The sequence below is a fragment of the Xenopus tropicalis genome, chromosome 8 (assembly GCF_000004195.4).
Source record: "Xenopus tropicalis strain Nigerian chromosome 8, UCB_Xtro_10.0, whole genome shotgun sequence".
NCBI lineage: Eukaryota > Metazoa > Chordata > Amphibia > Anura > Pipidae > Xenopus > Xenopus tropicalis.
Window position 1 is genome coordinate 46,664,704 of NC_030684.2, and position 18,610 is coordinate 46,683,313.

General features: G+C 42.3%; 1 protein-coding gene across 5 annotated transcripts in view; it reads left to right on the forward strand.

Moving 5' to 3' along the window:
• The window catches only part of arhgef9 (Cdc42 guanine nucleotide exchange factor 9), a 216,215-nt gene that overhangs the window by 83,526 nt on the left and 114,079 nt on the right, over positions 1–18,610 (forward strand). For 2 of the 5 annotated variants that reach the window (XM_012965916.2, NM_001102956.2), the window contains exon 1: positions 634–869. The exons of 1 other annotated variant lie outside the window; for it this stretch is intronic. In XM_012965916.2, coding sequence (XP_012821370.1) covers positions 825–869 — 45 coding nt within the window. In that variant the 5' untranslated portion in view covers positions 634–824. Of the gene's footprint in view, positions 1–633; positions 880–12,651; positions 13,431–18,610 lie in introns of those variants that run through there. 2 more of the 5 variants (XM_012965917.3, XM_012965918.3) reach the window with 2 other exon arrangements.

The window sequence follows — 18,610 nt, forward strand, 5'->3', positions numbered from 1 at the left end:
ACCTGCTTGTATTACTCAGTTACAGCCATCGCTGCATCATTTAACGGGACTCTTCAAGCTCCTGTTTATGTAAAAGTCAATGGAAATTGTGAATGAGGTCAAGGATGAAAGGTAAAGAGATGGAGTAGCTTGCTGGTTGCTGTAGCTTTAAGATCATATCCTTACTGGGCAGCACTTTAAAATGTTTGGGACTGGATTCTGAAAGTGAGGAATTAAATAGAAATAAATCAGGGATGCCCAGCCTGCAACCTTCCTACTGTTGTGAACTACAACTCCCAGTTATGACTGCTGCTGATGGGATCCTGGCAGTTTCAGATAGAGGGCTGGGGTATATACTAGGCATGCTGATAGAGAATCACCTACTAGGAGAATAATGACTGTACAAGGGAATTTATAGAGAGAGAGATCAGGTGGATTCAGAGAGCGTGGGATGAAGAGAAAGAAAGCCAAATATATTCTGGCAGAGGATGAGAGGAAAAATGAATTCAAAATTCACAGACAGAAAAATCTATGTGTAAAGGCGAATAGAATGAAAGTTAGAAAAACCAATAAAGTGAATAAAAGGAGAGGGAATGAAATAGTAGAGGAAAGAGAGTAAGAAGGAGGAGGAATAAAGAGAGAGAGAGAAGGAGGTGGGGGAGGGGTGTGCGAGAGAGACACACATACACATACAAAGCAAAAGGAGTCTCTTCCACCACCCAAGATAAACCCCCAAAGCTTAGAGCCAATGTGCCGGTTACTTGGAAGAAGGCAGATGTGAGTCTGCAGCTGTCATTCAGGGGGGAAAAGCAGTGGAATAGGGGGGCCACACATCAGCAAACAGGATGGAACGACAGAATCATGCATGGACCAGCGGCAGAGACGGGATGGTGAGTCCAGGTAGCTGCTTTCTCTACCTTTCTCTCTGAGAGGCAGCACAGCACTGCTGGCCAAGGCTCCAGCCATTTTATGCATATTGTTGCTGGGGCTACAGAACATGGAGCTGCATCAGGCTGCAGGAGGAGGTTGCTAGATTCCTGTATCATGCACCACTGTAAGGGGATGCACTTGGTGCTGCCTGCTGCTTTCCTATGCCTATGTCTCTCTTCTTTTGTAATCCTCAGGGTGCCAGTGCACTGTAGGCCCTCATTGGCATGGAAGGGGTTAGCCGGGTATGTAGCGGGGACTCGTTGCCATTTTACTGACTGCTCAGCCAAAGGATGATGCTGCACACAGCCGTGAAACTGACAGCTCAAGCTAAAAATAGACCCTGCTCTATGGGGCTGCTGGCAGAGCTTGGCTCTCTGTCTGGAGAGATGCTCACGCTCGGTAGGGTTTATCAAATGCAGCAACTAAAGTGGGGGAGTCAATGGGGGTTACCATGCAGTTTGGCAGGGTGGGGGTGAGTTGCTTGATTACAAATGTGTATGCTGGTAGTTGTAGTTTAAACTTGTTGTTAACAACAGCTCCAAGCATCCAGTTGACTAAGGATTCTGGGACCTGTAGTTCCCAACAGCTGAAGGGCTGTGCGCCTGACATTCCTCCCTCTGATCAATGTAACTCAGGAGAATGCACTGTATTACAAAGGCCCTATTAATCAGCGAAGAACAGGTTCCACTAGAGAAAAGCCTTGGGCAAACATAAAATTAATCACCGGGCCTTTTCTTTTTGTCAGAGAGGAAAAATAGCCGTGCCATGGAGGCATATGCAGATCCAAAATGACAATGCTTTATTGTAGAAAATGCCCTATGACCTGATTAGCTTCTACTCGGCACCGTGGCCCTTTAGAAATAACGATATTTCATTTAATTGGCCACTGATCTTGTGCAGCTTGTGATGCCTTCGTATACATGTCACGTAGGGATTTCGTTAATAATCCCCAGTTTTATATGCATCTCCATTACTGCATGTTGTTGTGATTATTGTCACTACCTACCTTTTAATGTACAGCACGGCTGCAAGGTACTGTATACCGGGAGGCATTTCATTCCATATTGTCTTGGAAACCTGTGCAATATGAATTGTGCCCCAGGGTATAGCTTTAGCTAGATTTCTCTAGGCAATTGTTGCTGTGTCTTTTTTCAGCCGCAGTGACTATGTGTTACTACAGATGTGCCATGGCTGCAGCATTAAACTGTTTCACAACTGTTTGACCTATTTAATTAATACTATTTGTTTCAGACTTCCTTAGAATTGTTATGCTTTAGGCTGGCACCTCTTATTAAATGTGCCACTTAGTGTGCAAGGAACCAGTCATCTCCCAGCAATATGTTCCAGAGAGGAGCCTGCAATATAACGCAGTGCTAGAAGGATGCATTTATTAAGAGCCAGTGATATCTCCAGGTTGTATCATCCCCCGACTGCTGTAATGTTTATATCCCTTGAGTACCAAGGCTGCTGGTACTTGGGAAGGTGCTTAGGTCAGGCATATCTGTACCCCAGGGTTATGCTCATTATTTGCTGAAACACAAAAGGAACATGAAGACAAAGTCATGGCTAATGGGGATGGGAGCCTTGTGTCCTGTAACCATTGTAATGTTGCAAACAGTAATAATATTTTCTTCTGAAATGTTATTGTTCAGCAGTTCTGTGCCTTGTCAGCTCCAGGGATGCGCCTATTAGCTGCAGGCTTAAGCCTTTCAGTTGGTGGGGGGGGGGGGGGGGGGGGGATAAAATAGAATCTACTGAATGGAATAGTCATGATCAGATAAGTGAGAAGAACCCATAAGATCTTGGGCTCGCTGCAGGTCTTGCTGAATTTATGGCTTATAAATGCTTTGGTAAATGAAGTGAGGCTGCAGATCCAGAGAATGGAATTCCATGGCTCAGTGTTGTGCAAGGGGCTGAATGAGACATCAAAACTTCACACAGTGCTCACGCGTTTTGCTTTCCAGGAGAAATCAAAAGGGGGTTCTCGTTGTGGAATATTTGAATTCTTGTTCCTATTTGGTTCCTTTTATTTGGATCAGTGTAGATGCAGCAAAGGAGCTAGAGTTTTGGGAAGAGATTTAGGAGCAGGCATTTGGATGTTACATGAGCAGGTGCGCTCACTTTTTTAATGTCAATATTATACCAGGGTTGGACAAGGCACTAAGTATAGCCAGAAAGTTGAGAGGGACTGATACAAATCTAGTCACTATTCACTGCAACCATATTATTCAGGGTATAATTAGAAGACACTGGTTGGAAAACTTTTAAAAGGGACAATAACACTCTTGCTTTATGTCCATGTTGTCCCTTGTATCGTGTTTTAAAGCCACATGACATCAAGTTTTTAGATTTGGTTTGTCTGAGCACTTGTGCCTATGGCACACAAGGCGTTTTGACCACCATAATGCTCTGGCTTTCTTCAGCATTTGTGAGTTGTGTTTTCCTGGCACTGTCTGCATCTGCCATGAGATTGGCTATGGGAAATGGAAGTGATGGGCAATTTCAGGGGTTTTGAATTTTGACCACCAAAGTGCCCTAGATACAACAGACGTTAGGATTAGACCAAATCCAAAGGCTGCATAAAGTGTAAGTCATTAGTGATGTGTGGGTTTACCCAAAACTGCAGAACCTGTTGCATTTCCTGCAGGTCTGGTAGGATAAGGTTGAACTTTTGGTGACTATTGCAGGTTCAGGTTGCTCCCCAACATTCCCTGTCTTGGAACCAGAGGCGTTCCCAGATGTAGCTTTGCGTAGCATTGTATAAACCATATGGAATGCAATTGCAATACATTATAGTGAGACGTCAATCATGGCTTTCTACCTTCCATAGGATGAGAAGCGGCATTATTGATTACTGTTCATTAACAAACATTTGGCATTACTACAGGTTGCTTGTGTGCCCCTACATGAATGAACTGTTTAACCTATTCTCTGACAGGCAAAAGACAAGCAAAGACAGCTGCCAGTTAGAATTAGAGTTACAGAACAGTAAGCAATTAAAAATATATAGGAAATGACATAAGTAGGCTGAAATTGCAAAGCTAGGATTATCATGCTGGGGTTCAGGTCATTTCTAATATATTATGTGTCCCCCTGTGTTGTCTTGAGTCCTTGCTAAGCACAAAACTTTGTTTCAAGTGAAAATTAGAGACAGTTAAAATAAGGAGGATCGGCAGATAGTCGAATGGCAGATGGAAACAGAGGTGGAACAACTGGGGGTGCAATTGCGATTGATCCACACCCCCTCTGGTTTTGTGTCTGATGAAAATCCATGGGGGTATGTTGGCTGCTTAACCTGTATCCAGGCCCTGGTGCTAATAGTTACATTATTGGTTGGAACTGACATAAGTGGCTTTTCACTACATGAGATAGCAGATGTCTCTAGGTGCTGGCCTCAAAGTTTCATAAATTTTCCCCATAAATTAAAAGTTGCATTAACACTTCAGTCACTAGAATCCATATGCATGCACTGTAGATTTTGTACACTTTACTGTTTGGTGTAAATATCTTGAGAATGTATATGGAGGACTCAGTGGGATAGAAAATGGTAGTTGCCTTACTGTTTACTTGTACTAAAAAGGCTATTATGCCAAAACTGTGCCGTCCCAAATTCCTGGGTCCAGGGATGACCTGTCCGTCAGGAGCAGTAATTAGATTTAGGTCTGAGTTATTTGCATTCTTTTTGTGTGTTGGATTTTCTGGTGGGCTGACAGGACTTTGAAGTTCATTCTTATAGTTATAAAGATAAAGGAGTTCATTCTCATTAGTATATAAAGATAAAGGAGTGGGTGTTAGTGTGTAGGACATCACTCCTAGTGGGATAAACGTGGGCACTGGAATTTGCAACAGTGCTATAACCCATAGAAACCACTGTCATATGTTTGTACTAATAATCAAGCAATGAGAATCATATATTTCTTAAGCCTTCTGCAACATAACCACCCACCAAGGCCCCTACTCTCTGCTCACGTACTTACTAACTACTGGTATCATCTCTTACTCTACACTTACCATCACTTTACTACAACAGGGACTCTACAGCCACACTAGTTACTCTCACCGTATGTCTCACTTCTCATAATGTAAGCACTTGAGAGCAGGGCCTTCCCTCTACTGTCTCCTAATAATATGCAACTGTAACTGTGAATTATTTTTGGAAAAATGTTTGTCTGTATATGTTAACCATTTGGTCTTGTATTTGTATCCCTTAACTATCCCGTAAAGTGCTGCTTGAAATGAGGGTGCTATATATTATAATAATATTACAGCAGCAGGGCAAACGTGGCATTATTGCAACATAATACCCTACAAGATATCCAGTGGCATAACTATAGTTCAAGGGGTGCAACTGTACCTGGACTTGCTATAAAAGGAGCAATGCTGACATTAACCTTAATATAAAATAGAGTTTATAAGTTGGCTTAACATTGTGAAAGCAAGGGGTAAGCATTGGCAAGTATATTATTTGAGTGGTGGTGTCCTGGTGCTGTACCCAAGGGCTGCAAACGTGTTGCCAGAGAGCCAGCTGCTCCTCTCGTGCCAGTGCCTGTCATAAATGATCCCTGGAGAGCAGAATGTGGCACTGAAATATGCTTCAAGTGTTTTAGGGGGCATGAAGGAAAATGGTGCAATATTCCTCTAGATTTGAAAAGTGAATCCTGACCTATTTTTTGTGTAGAGCAGCAGCTCCCCTAGGACCAACAAGCTTGTGATTTATACACTGCTGGAAGCCCCTTGCAGTTGCTAAAACACTGCTTTTTGCTCCTTCAACATTCCTATATTTGTGTATATATATATATAATATATATATATATATATATATATATATATATATACTTAGCATATAGTACATATATATGGCAGTGGAATGCAGTGGATTTGTTCATGAAGCAACCTCCAGGTAGCAACCCTATTCCTATATGAATATACTTGTATTGCTGCAGTAATAACCAGTAATGAAACTAGGGTCACACGTGCCCCAATGCAAAACTTTCACTGGGGGTCTTCCTTGCACTGCACCCCCCTTTCCTTATTGACCACCTCCATACCTTGCTGTAGCTATGTGTTGATGTACAAGTGGGCCCCCTGGTGGAGCGGACCCTGAAGCAGTTGCATCCTCAGTAGTTACGTGAGTGGCACCAGTGGCTTGCAGGGTATATGCAGTCATTTTAAATTATATTGTTATTAATGTTGTCATTTAGCACAGGGTTTTGTCACAGGGAATCCAGAATTAGTTGCTGAATCAGATTTGGGACCCAAAGCTACTGCAATACGATGGGGGATTATGGGGACCCACTTAAACAGTGTGGATACCCAGTTTTAGCACCTGATGTAGAACCTGAAATAATACACAATGCAGAATCTGTCCTGATTTGAACTGAGTGCGATCACAGTCCTTTAATGCACTACCCCCCATATGTAATAAAAGGCACTAAGTTTGCCCGGGAGCAGTAACCTATGGCAACCCATAAGATGCTTGCTTTTGAACAGGTGACCAGTAAATTCTACGTGCTCATAGGTTGCTATGGGTTACTGCTCCTGGGCAAACTTAGTGCCTTTTATTATATAACCCTGAGCCGTAGACAGTCAGTTGCTGTAATTTGGATCCAGTTTAGTTTTATTTGAGATCAGTGTGACTGACTTGATTTGTATATTGGCTAAAAGTCTGCAGTCAGCATGGGGCCATAATTAAATATTTGTTGCAGTGTATTCTAGAGTCATAAGGTTCTCATATTGTTCATGGGGTCGTTTATATACCCTTCCCCGAATGCAGTATTTTAAAATGATTTACAACCTTGTTAGCTAGTGGTTTTTCACCAGTTACACAAAGACTGCTAAACTCCCCACTAATTAGTTGCATATTTAATCTCTAGAGCATTCAAATTAAAGAAATTCTCCATACTTGTTATATACAGCCTTTTAGCTGTAGTTTCAAATGGGAGACAGGTCTCCTGTAAAGCCAGATCATCATCATCATTATCATCATCATTATTTATTTATATAGAGCCAGCAAGTTACACAGATCTGGAAATAAGGCTCTTACTTAGATTAGGATTAGAATTCCATACAGCTTTATGGTATATGATAATACAGATTTGTATTGTATTTTTTTGTATCCAGTAATACAGATTCGAAGTATACAGAAGATTATGTTCTAAGGGAGCTTACAAAGAGCATATTTATATAGCTGAATAGCCACTTGCCTGTGCTGTGATTATTTTTGTCTATATTCTGATGATACATATGTGTCAGATATTCAGAAGCCTTAATAGTCATAATTATACATGACTTAGTTCTGTGACTAGCACAATGCTTTTTCCACTGATTTTGAATATTATATACAGGTATGGGAGCTGATATCAAGAATGCTTGGTTTTTCTGGATAAGGGGTCCTTCCATATTTGGATCTCCAGTACCTAGTCTACTAAAAAATAATTTAAACATTAAATAAACCCAATATGATTGTTTTGCCTTCAATAAGAAAGAATTATATCTTTGTTGAGATCAAGTACAAGGTACTTTTTATTAGCATAGAGAAAAAGGAAATCATATTCAAAAATTAGTATTGTTTGATTTAAATGGAGTCTTTGGGAGATGGCCTTCCCATAATTCAGAGCCTTCTGAATAAGGGGTTTCCAAATAACGGACCCCAAGTCCAGCAACTAATCAGGTCTTTGCTTTTGTTTCCTAACATTTTAAAACAAATTGGTTGCCAGTGGCCAATGCACTTTTTGCAATTTCATACCTATACTCCTAAATCAGCCCTTTTGGCTGATATAGGGCTATTTACAGCGACGGGCATAGGCGCTGTTGGATCGGGGATCAAATCAACAAGCCAATGCGTTCCCCGATCTAACGGAAAATCAATCGAGTCCGATGGAGATCTACCCAATTTTAGGGTAGGCCCGTTGTGGGTGCCCATACAGATAAGCTGCCGAATCTGTCTAAAGGACCCGAATCGGCAGCTAAAATCTGCCCGTGTATGGCCACCTTAAAAGACTGAGCAACCAGACTACCTAGAACAGGGGTCCCCAAACTTTTTTACCCGTGAACAATATTTAAATATAAAAAAGTTGGGGAGCAACGCAAGCATTAAAAAAGGGGGTGACCAATAAGGTCTGTGATTGGTTATTTGGTAGTCTAATGTGAACTGGCAGCCTACATAAGGCTCTGTTTGGCAGTATACATGGTCTTTAGGCCATTAAAAAATAAGCACCTTCTTTGAGGCCACTGGGAGCACCATCCATGGGGTTGGGGAGCAACGTGTTGCTCACGAGCCACTGGTTGTAGATCACTGACCTAGAATATAAACCCTATAGCACTACAGAAAGACATGGAACATGCCAAAACTTTATTGGCAACTGCTCACCATAATAATAGTGGCCAGACAGCTAATAACTGCTGGGGCTTCTCTAATACATGTACATTACAGATAAACCAAGTGGGTATAAACCAGCAGTACACAGAGCCCAATAAATATACAATATAACTGCTTTTTTACATATCATTGTATCCTTAAAATAAATGTAATGATCTAATTGGTTTTGTCAGCATAGTCTCAACTGATCAGACCCCTAGCTGGACTTATTTATATAATATTATATGAAACTGTTTCCAATAAATCTTTTGTGTATGCTTTTCTTATTGGTTGAGTGCCCTATGGTTTCTTTTGCTAGGACTCCAATTATCCAGGCCCTTTGGGCTCTTCAATGCCATTGTTTTAGCTTGTAGAGGCCTCCTTCTTTATTGATGTGTTTCTTTGTGCACTTTTGTCACCTCAGGTCCAACTCTTTTAAAGTGACCTGAAACTATATCTACTGATGGGAAAATCTTTGCTCTGTTTCTGTCGATTGAATTAATCATTTTGCTCCTTGGAGAAAACTAAACAATGGAACTGGAAAACCTAAGTTTAGTTTCAAATACACTTTTATGGCCCCTATATTCAATATACTTCGGATCTATATCCTACAATTGTTTCTGAGCATCCTTGCTCTCCTGAGTATAGGTTCAGCGAATCTGAAATTTTGTTGTTTTTCCAAATATATTATATGTATAGTTTAACATTACATACAAATGATACAAGAGGTCCCTGCTCACAGCTCACAATATACTCATTTGGATTTGTTTTTTTATTTTTGGCTTATGAGGATGATTTTGAAAAATAACATGTTGGGTTCTGTTGCTTAATTATGGTAGATCCCAGTCTGGTTAGGCACAATTGCTTGAGTTACTGGTGTAAGAAAGCTTTATGTATAGGAAATATCTGTATAAGAAGACCAGATAGCAACAGAGTGCATAAACAACATGCTTGACTTCAGCTGGCTATATAATCCCTGTATCAGGTTGTGGTTCCCTGTGGTTACCCTTCTTGCAACAATGGCGGATCAGTAGTTTTGCTCTGTAGAACTATTCCTTCAACTATTCCAAAAGCTAAATAACTGAAAAACCATAATTAGTTAATTTAAAGGTGAACTACCCCTTTAATAACTATCTTCTTCCCATGTTATATTATAACCCTGTATGTGTAGCCATGATTACTGTCACAGTACAGTTCGGTATAAGTTGCCTCTAAGACTCACCCAGTCCCCAGGTCTGTTTTCAGTAGAAATAATTCTTTACAGACAGAAACCTTCAATAGGAGATTTGTTTGTGCCTTTGAAATTGTACAATATTGTGTGTACAGTATTTTGGTCATTTTATGGTACAGGATCCCCTTATCCGGAAACCCATTATTACGGAAAGACCATCTCCCATAGACGTCATTATTAGCAAATAATTCAAGTTTTTTAAAATAATGATTTCCTTTTTCTCTGTAATAATAAAACAGTACCTTGTACTTGATCCCAACTAAGATATTATTAATCCTTATTGGAGCCAAAACAAGCCTATTGCGTTTAATTACAGTTTAAATAATCTTTTTAGCAGACTTAAGGTAGGAATCTGAATTACAGAAAGACCCCTTATCCGGAAAACCCCAGGTCCCGAGCATTCTGGATAATGGGTCCCATACCTGTATAATATCCCACAAGAATTCTGTGGCAGAGTTCTAGAATGCTGTATGTACGGTATGTGACTTGCTGTGGGTTGTTTGATGGAGATTCTGGACTTGCTGGAAGTGACTAATGCAACAAACGATTCATTTAAATCACAGCCCTAAACCCAGTTACCATTGTTACTAAGAGACACCTCCCGTGATTGTAACAGTTACTAATACATATACGCCAGGTGCTTACATAACGCCAAGCTGCAAACTTTTATTCTCTGCCTGCTTTACCATATATAGTCACTTACTGAAGTGTTACATTATCATTACTGCATTTTAAGTAGTAATAGTGACAAGGCTGTCCGTGACATGAAACGCTAATAGTATACAGTCTGTGTGATAGGGCCGCTGTTGTTAAAAAAATATATTAAGCATAGTTAAGGAAGAAAACTCTTGTATAACAAATTTATTTCTCTTTAGTACTTCTGTGGTGCATAGATTCTCAAACTGTTGGTCCTATCTGGGTGTCCAGGGTCAGACCGGGAAAATCCCTAGTGGCCCCAGCAGCACAGACCCAACCCTGTTGGCGCTTCGCCTGGCCGGTAATGTCCTCCCCTGACGCATTTCACATACGCACGTTCAGGGGAGGATGTCAGGCGGGGGTCTTTGTGGGGGGTTAGGGGTGTACAGCAGGGGACCCTGGGGTAGTTATCTTAAAAGTTAACTTTTAGTATATTATAGAATGGTCAGTTCTAAGCAACTTTTTAAATGGTTATTGAATTATTTTCCTTCTTCTTCTGATTTCTTTCCAGCTTTCAAATGGGAGTGAGTGTCCCCAGCAGCCAAAAAAAAGATTGTTCTGTGATGCTACAATGTTATTGTTACTTTTTATTACTTAGCTTTCTGTTTAGGTCCTCCCCTATTCATACTCCAGTTTCTCATTAAAACCAGTGCCTGGTTGCTAAGGTTATTTGGACACTAGCAACCATATAGCAGCTGAAATTTCAGACCAGAGAACTGTTGAACAAAAAGCAAAATAGTTAAAAAACCCCCCCACAAATAATGCAAAAATAAATACCAGTTGCAAATTGTCTTAGAATATCACTCTGTACATCACACTAAAAGTTAACTTAAGTTAAACATTTAACTTAGTTTAACATAGGTCATCCTACCATGGGTCAGTTGCAGCAACTTACCTAGACTTGCAATGGCACCACTGCCACTTGCCTGGTAACCCCCTGTTACAGTTCTCACCTAATTACTTTGTGTTTTGCTGCCATTTAAGTCCAGGACAACATGTGCTTTAACACAGTTACAAGGTATTAACCATCACTGTTACATTAATGCAGTCAAACAATAATTAACCCATTTTATTATAATAAAATTTCATTTTTAAAGAAAAGCCATAACAGTTATTTTCTGTCACATTTGAGGTTCTAATTTCATATTTGTATACATTATATAAATGTTTTATCACTATGCATTCTATGCTAGATGAATTGCCACAGGTCTCTGCCCAGAGACTTACATCTGCCCCATTAATACAGTGCTGTCTGCATTTACCAATGCTCATGAGGCGTGCACGGGGGAGGCAAGGAGGCCGAACTTGCCCCTGGTATATTGATCTCCCATGGGGAAGTTAAATGACTGTCCATTTTCAATAGGAATGTGAAGAGTTACCTTTTAATAAAGTGATACTAGCACATATACCCTAACATAATCAAAACTTCCTTCTCTGACCTGTTTCTGTGAAGCCTTCCTATTTACCCATTTGTCAGCATTTGGCCGACAACTTCAAAGGCGACCTGAATAAAGTCTGGTAGTGTTAGATAATCACTCTCTGTATCTGTTTTGCCCGAATTCTTTGCTGCATGTCTGTCAGAAGTACAAAATCCTAGAGTATGGTTGTACTACAGTAATCAGAACTGGCATAAAATATTGAGATTCTTTTAGGACAAAATAGCTAGCCAATTTTTTTTTATTATATAATACCATTTATAGGTGTGGTAAGTAAGTTGGGTAAATTGAATATATATAAAATATCAGTAAATGATATGAAGCTGCAGATCTTTTATCAGAACTCACTGTCTGCTGTAAGAGCCCAACTATACAGAGTGCCTCCAATGTGAGGCAATGCACCCATGCCCAGGAAAATGCCTTTTAGGCCTCAGGGTGCACTTGGAGCATGGCAATGTGCCTCAGATGATGTAAGGAAGCCTAAGGGGAAAGTTATTATTATTTCTATTGTAAAGGAAATGGAGAATGGAAAAGAATGGAGGGGGGTTGTCTTATATTGGGGAACTAAAAATAGTCATGCTTTGCACCTGGACAAAAGTATTGTACTGGCGTGTTGTGTTGGTTCCATAGATAACACTTTATTTTCTCTGTTATAGAGACCATGTTATATTAACTATGGCTACCATCACTATATCTGCCACCTGTATGAGTGGTATAGTATATTCAGTCTTTCCCTATAGATGGTTGCTATGTTGCTATAAGTGTTAGATACAGTAGATAGCATTATTATCTGTAATTTTTTCTCTAATTCCTCATCATCATCATCTCTCTCTCCCAAAGTCTCTACTTTACTTCTTTTCTTTCCCTCCTCTAACTCATTATGTACTCTCTCTTTCCCTCTCCCTCTCTATTCATACACACGCTTTCTCTCCACTCCCACAGTCTCTGAGTGCCTATGCGCTGCTCCCTTGCAGATAGAAGAAGATTCTCTGTATGCATTGCTGCAGCCTTATTTTTCCTTATCGTCCCCGCTGGAGCAAAAAAAAAAAAAAAAAGGATTAATCGCCATCCTTGGTCCCAGCTCCCTGATTGACAGCTAAATCCCTATGCCTCCTGCTTAGCATGCGTCCAGCCCGCCTTGCATGACACTGCCACAGTCTCTTTCCCAGAGCCGCAACAGCAGCAGAAACAGCCTCCAAATCTGTGGAGGGCTCAGCTCATGCACAGCCCTATCTGCACGGAATCCAATTAAAAGGCAAGAGAGACACTGAGACACAGGCATCTTTGCTCTCTTTCCTTTTTTTTTTTTTATTTACCTTCAGCTAAAGATTCTGGGTTTTTTTTGTAAGTCCCAGCAGACGTTTCTTCCCCCTGACTCCACAAGTGCAAAAGAAAAAAAAAAACATTCTTTTGAGATTAAAAGAAAAGAAATACACCCATTCAGTGAAGGGGGAGAGAGAAGCCTCGTGTCCCCCTTCTGCACTAACATGGTGGATGCATGGACACTGTGGCAGAGCAAAGATTGACACCTCAAATCCTTCAAGCCCCCCACCTTGATCACTATAATGAGTTGCATTGCACTATGACCTTGGATGTCCAAACTGTGGTGGTTTTTGCTGTGATTGTGGTCTTGCTGCTGATCAATGTGATTCTGATGTTCTTTCTGAGCACTCGGTAGATGGATTTTTCCCCTTGAGCTGACGGCAGGAACCTGCAAAAGAACCAGAGAGAGAGAGAACAAGCACAATTTCTTACCGAGGTTGCACAGCTACTGAGCTTCATCATGGACTCGCTCTGATATGTATGACGTTACTCTATTATATTTGCTTAAATCTTTTCTAGGGCCCACTGAATGTTTCACTGCCAGGGTCCTGGGGTTTACTGTAGGACAGTAAGGGCATTTACTGGTGGCCACACATCATCACAGGGGCCCTTTGGGTAAGGATTGTAGACTAAAAGAATAAAAAAACAGATGTTATGTTAGATATTTTCAGTATATACATAATTATAGAGTGCTTCTTCTTATAGGGTACCCAGATCTTTTTGAACTGCAATTTCCAGCATCCCACCAACAGCCGATGGCTGGAGGATAGGCATTGCTAATTTATGTTATTTTTTTCCACTTCAGATGTGGGCCTTTTTCATCGTCATGGCCCCTTAGCTCTCAAGCATATAGTATTATTGTTACCCCTGGACAGTGAGGGTTAAATGTGCCCTGCAAATGTGGCGTCTCTACTCTCTATGTCTGGAATGTAGAATAATGTGCTTCTTCCACTCCCGTCTGCTTTACAAGAGAATGAGCATGTTTGTTGCATTATATTCCTATGAATAATGTTTCAGGGGTAGTTTCCCAGCAGTCACATACATCTAGCATGGCAAATAATCTGAACTGAGCAGGGAGACTAGGAGTAAGAAGGAGCAAGAGAATATTGCAAAGAGCTGCGTAACTTGCTGCTCCTCACTGATGATGAGGAGGATTGGAAGACACATTTTAAGTCACCAGTGGAAGTTATATTCAAATTGTGGTGGTGTCGAAAGCACTTAAAATTCAAATGAGAAATAAGGTTTGATCCTGGATATATTAAAAGTTTTAGGCCCTTTGGGGTTTAAGCCTTTTATTGCAGTCTTACATTTTTTGGGAGCCCTCATAGCATTTATAGATGAAACAAAGCCTAATCTAGACATTTGTCTCTGATGGCTCACCATGTTGCACTGTATCACTCCATTTAAATAGATCATTATTACAACTACTCCACGGACACAAATGCTGTGACACTTGCCATGGCAAACTGTAATAGCTGTGTGATATCAAAACTAAGTTTGGTCCATCACCCTTTTATAGTCTTCCAAGACCCTTCATATTAAATTAGCATGCATTCCAGGTAACCTGAATGATGTTCATGTGGTTTCCCCTCCATCCACTCCTTTTGGGCCACTCTAGAGGGCCAAATCCTGACCAATATGTCACACAAAAGGAAAGTAATGAGATACAAACCTTTCAAGAAACAACAAGATTTTATGGAGAAATTTCTAGCATGCTTTTCAGAATTCTAAGTGAGCAGGAGAATAGCATGGATGCTTTGTGATAAAGGACTGTTGTGTTTTTATCAGTCGTCAGTGATTGGATCTTGAGTTGGGTTTTTTTATTTAGAAAAGAGATGCAGGGCTTTATCTTGGCACAGAACACAGCGGGGCTGCACAAGGTCTGTGACTTGAATCCAAAATGCAACTCTTATCAATTGGCGTTTGCTGCGCTTTTGTATTGTAAAAGAAAAAAGATGAATTCCTGCTTTCTCCCTCGGTGGCCTTGAATGGGTCTGATGTGAGCATGTGCTGGTGGGCTGCTTGCTGTACTTACTGCGCTTTAAAACATGCATGCATTGAGTGAGTATATTCCCATGCTGTATAAACATATACCATATATAGGGGGAGGCCAGGGATCTACAAGTGGGGCCCTGCAATAACAGCTTTTGTATGCAGAATTAAAGTTATGGAGCTGTGCTGCACCTTACAAATTTATTTTTAGGGGATATTTTATAAACTCTGGGCAGTGTGTATAGTAAGGCAAGATTGTGTAAGTTATGCTTTATATGGGGCTGTCCATAAAAAATATGATTCCTAGCTTTCTGAGGCTTCCCAGCCAAGTGGCTCTAGGTATTAAACTGCTTGGATAGTTATGTAATAGTTTATATCAGGTAATATTCCCTATATATTGTCATTTTTGTTGAAAGGTTGAATACTTCCTTACTAAAGAAAAGTGAGCTGGCCATATTATTTGCCTTCCTGCTGCAAACTGCAAAGCATCCTGCTGCAACATCCCATACATGGGCGTCCACAGAAGGGGGCAAGAGGGGGCACTTGCCCCCCCTGGAAAAGTAGCAAAAAAAACCTCAGTCGGACTTATTATTTATATCCCCACCTTGGCCATTATAAAACCTCCACCCTTCCCTATACTGGAGCGGTGCTTACCTCCGTGCGCCCGTATGACACGCATGCGTATTGGGCACGCCCCCCCTACGCATGCGTGTCATTGAAACACAAGGCGCCAGAGGGCGCCAGAAGGCGCAGAAGGCGCTTGGGTGCGGCGGCGGTCGGTTGGGCTGGCTGAGTGAGCAGGACTGCTGGCCTTGGCTGACCTGGGACTGGGATTTCGAGGCACTGCTACTGGCACAGGTACAGTTGCTGGGGGCGCAATATGAGGGGGGCTTGGCTGCTGGCACAGTACAGATGGGGGGCTTGGCTGCTGACACAGGTACAGAATGATGCTGGGGCCTTGCTGGGGGCGCAATATGAGGGGGGCTTGGCTGCTGGCACAGTACAGATGGGGGGCTTGGCTGCTGACACAGGTACAGATGGGGGGCTTGGCTGCTGACACAGGTACAGATGGGGGGCTTGGCTGCTGACACAGGTACAGATGGGGGGCTTGGCTGCTGACACAGGTACAGATGGGGGGCTTGGCTGCTGACACAGGTACAGATGCTGGGGCCTTGCTGGGGGCGCAATATGAGGGGGGCTTGGCTGCTGGAACAGTACAGATGGGGGGCAATATGAGGGGGGCTTGGCTGCTGACACAGTACAGATGGGGGGCAATATGAGGGGGGCTTGGCTGCTGGCACAGTACAGATGGGGGGCAATATGAGGGGGGCTTGGCTGCTGGCACATTACAGATGGGGGGCAATATGAGGGGGGCTTGGCTGCTGGCACATTACAGATGGGGGGCAATATGAGGGGGGCTTGGCTGCTGACACAGTACAGATGGGGGGCAATATGAGGGGGGCTTGGCTGCTGGCACAGTACAGATGGGGGGCAATATGAGGGGGGCTTGGCTGCTGGCACATTACAGATGGGGGGCAATATGAGGGGGGCTTGGCTGCTGGCACAGTACAGATGGGGAGCAATATGAGGGGGGCTTGGCTGCTGGCACAGTACAGATGGGGGGCTTGGCTGCTGACACAGGTACAGATGGGGGGCTTGGCTGCTGACACAGGTACAGATGGGGGGCTTGGCTGCTGACACAGGTACAGATGCTGGGGCCTGGGGGCGCAATATGAGGGGGGCTTGGCTGCTGGCACAGTACAGATGGGGGGCAATATGAGGGGGGCTTGGATGCTGGCACAGTACAGATGGGGCGCAATATGAGGGGGGCTTGGCTGCTGGCACAGTACAGATGGGGGGCAATATGAGGGGTGGCTTGGCTGCTGGCACAGTACAGATGGGGGGCAATATGAGGGGGGCTTGGCTGCTGGCACAGTACAGATGGGGGGCAATATGAGGGGTGGCTTGGCTGCTGACACAGGTACAGATGCTGGGGCCTGGGGGCAGTATGAGGGGTGGCTTGGCTGCTGACACAGGTACAGATGCTGGGGCCTGGGGGCGCAATATGAGGGGTGGCTTGGCTGCTGGCACAGTACAGATGGGGGGCAATATGAGGGGTGGCTTGGCTGCTGGCACAGTACAGATGGGGCGCAATATGAGGGGTGGCTTGGCTGCTGACACAGGTACAGATGCTGGGGCCTGGGGGCGCAATATGAGGGGGGCTTGGCTGCTGACACAGGTACAGATGCTGGGGCCTGGGGGCAATATGAGGGGTGGCTTGGCTGCTGGCACAGTACAGATGGGGGGCAATATATATATATATATATATATTTGTCTGTTGCAGGATGATGCTAGCTTACTTGCCCCCCCTTGGAAAATTTTCTGCGGACGCCCATGATCCCATACAATAAAACAATGATTATCATCCCTAGGTTAGACTGTACTTACAAAGAAGAAGGGTGTCCTGTACAGTGGGCATCTCTTGACTTTTCTCTAATGCCCCCTGGCACTAATATTCCCTCCGATACCTGCAGTGTACATTCACTTAGTTTATATTGATTTCCCTGAAAATAAAGTACCAAATTAAATATCATTATCATTATCCAGGCTTCGCAGGGGGATAATTTTACCCAGAGGTCCTGGGCTGCTGACTGCCAGCGAATATGTCCGCAGTAGAGAGGATGGCTAGAGGAAAAAGAGCTGCAGATAAGGATTTTCCTTATATTTACTTTCCTCCTCCACAGCAGCCATTTCAGTTTCAGTCAGGCCTAGGGTTTTGTTAGATGCCTGTCGCCATGGCAATAAGTTGGCAACCACCTGATATGAAGTACTGTGTGCAACAAAATGATATTCAGCAGCAGCATCATAACACTGTGAATCACATTGCAGCAAGGTCTCTCAATATTTCAATAAGACCCCTGATGTACTGACGCTGTATAAATCAAAGCATGTGTTAATAGCAGTGCTTCATACATCAGTGTCTGGCAGCTATGGGGTAATGTGATAAAAGGTGCAAAGTTTTCTATTTGTCTAACCTGTAGCATATGCCTTTATTATATACTGGGGTATATTTCAGATATCATGGAATTTGCTGTATATATTATAAAGATGTGACAGATAGATAGAAAGATAGATAGATAGATAGATAGATAGATACGTGATGACTACCTCCTGGGGATGCCATAGATTCACTTCTATAGAAGGCTTACTGACATGTATATTATGTGGCCAAGTCACCAAACACTCTCCCTGAAAAATGCAGCTTATGAAATTATGCACAAGTCAAAAAAAAAAATAATTATAACTAATTATAGTTAATTATAGTTATAGATTGTTATAACTGTATAAATGATAATACAGATACGAGATTCATTATCTAGAAACCCATTATCTAGAATGCTCCAAATTATGTGAAAGACATCTCTCATTGATTCCATCCTCCACTCCATTTTAGTGAAATAATTCAAATAATAAAAAATGATTTTCTTCTCTCAATAATAAAACAGTACCTTGTACTTGTTATAATTAATCCATACTTGCGGCAACATTATCCTAATGGGTAAAGGATTTTTAGCAGACTTATGGAGCTCGAAATTACAGAAAAACCCCAGGCCCTGTGAATTTTGGATAACAGGGCTCCATACCTGTACTATAACTATAGGTACA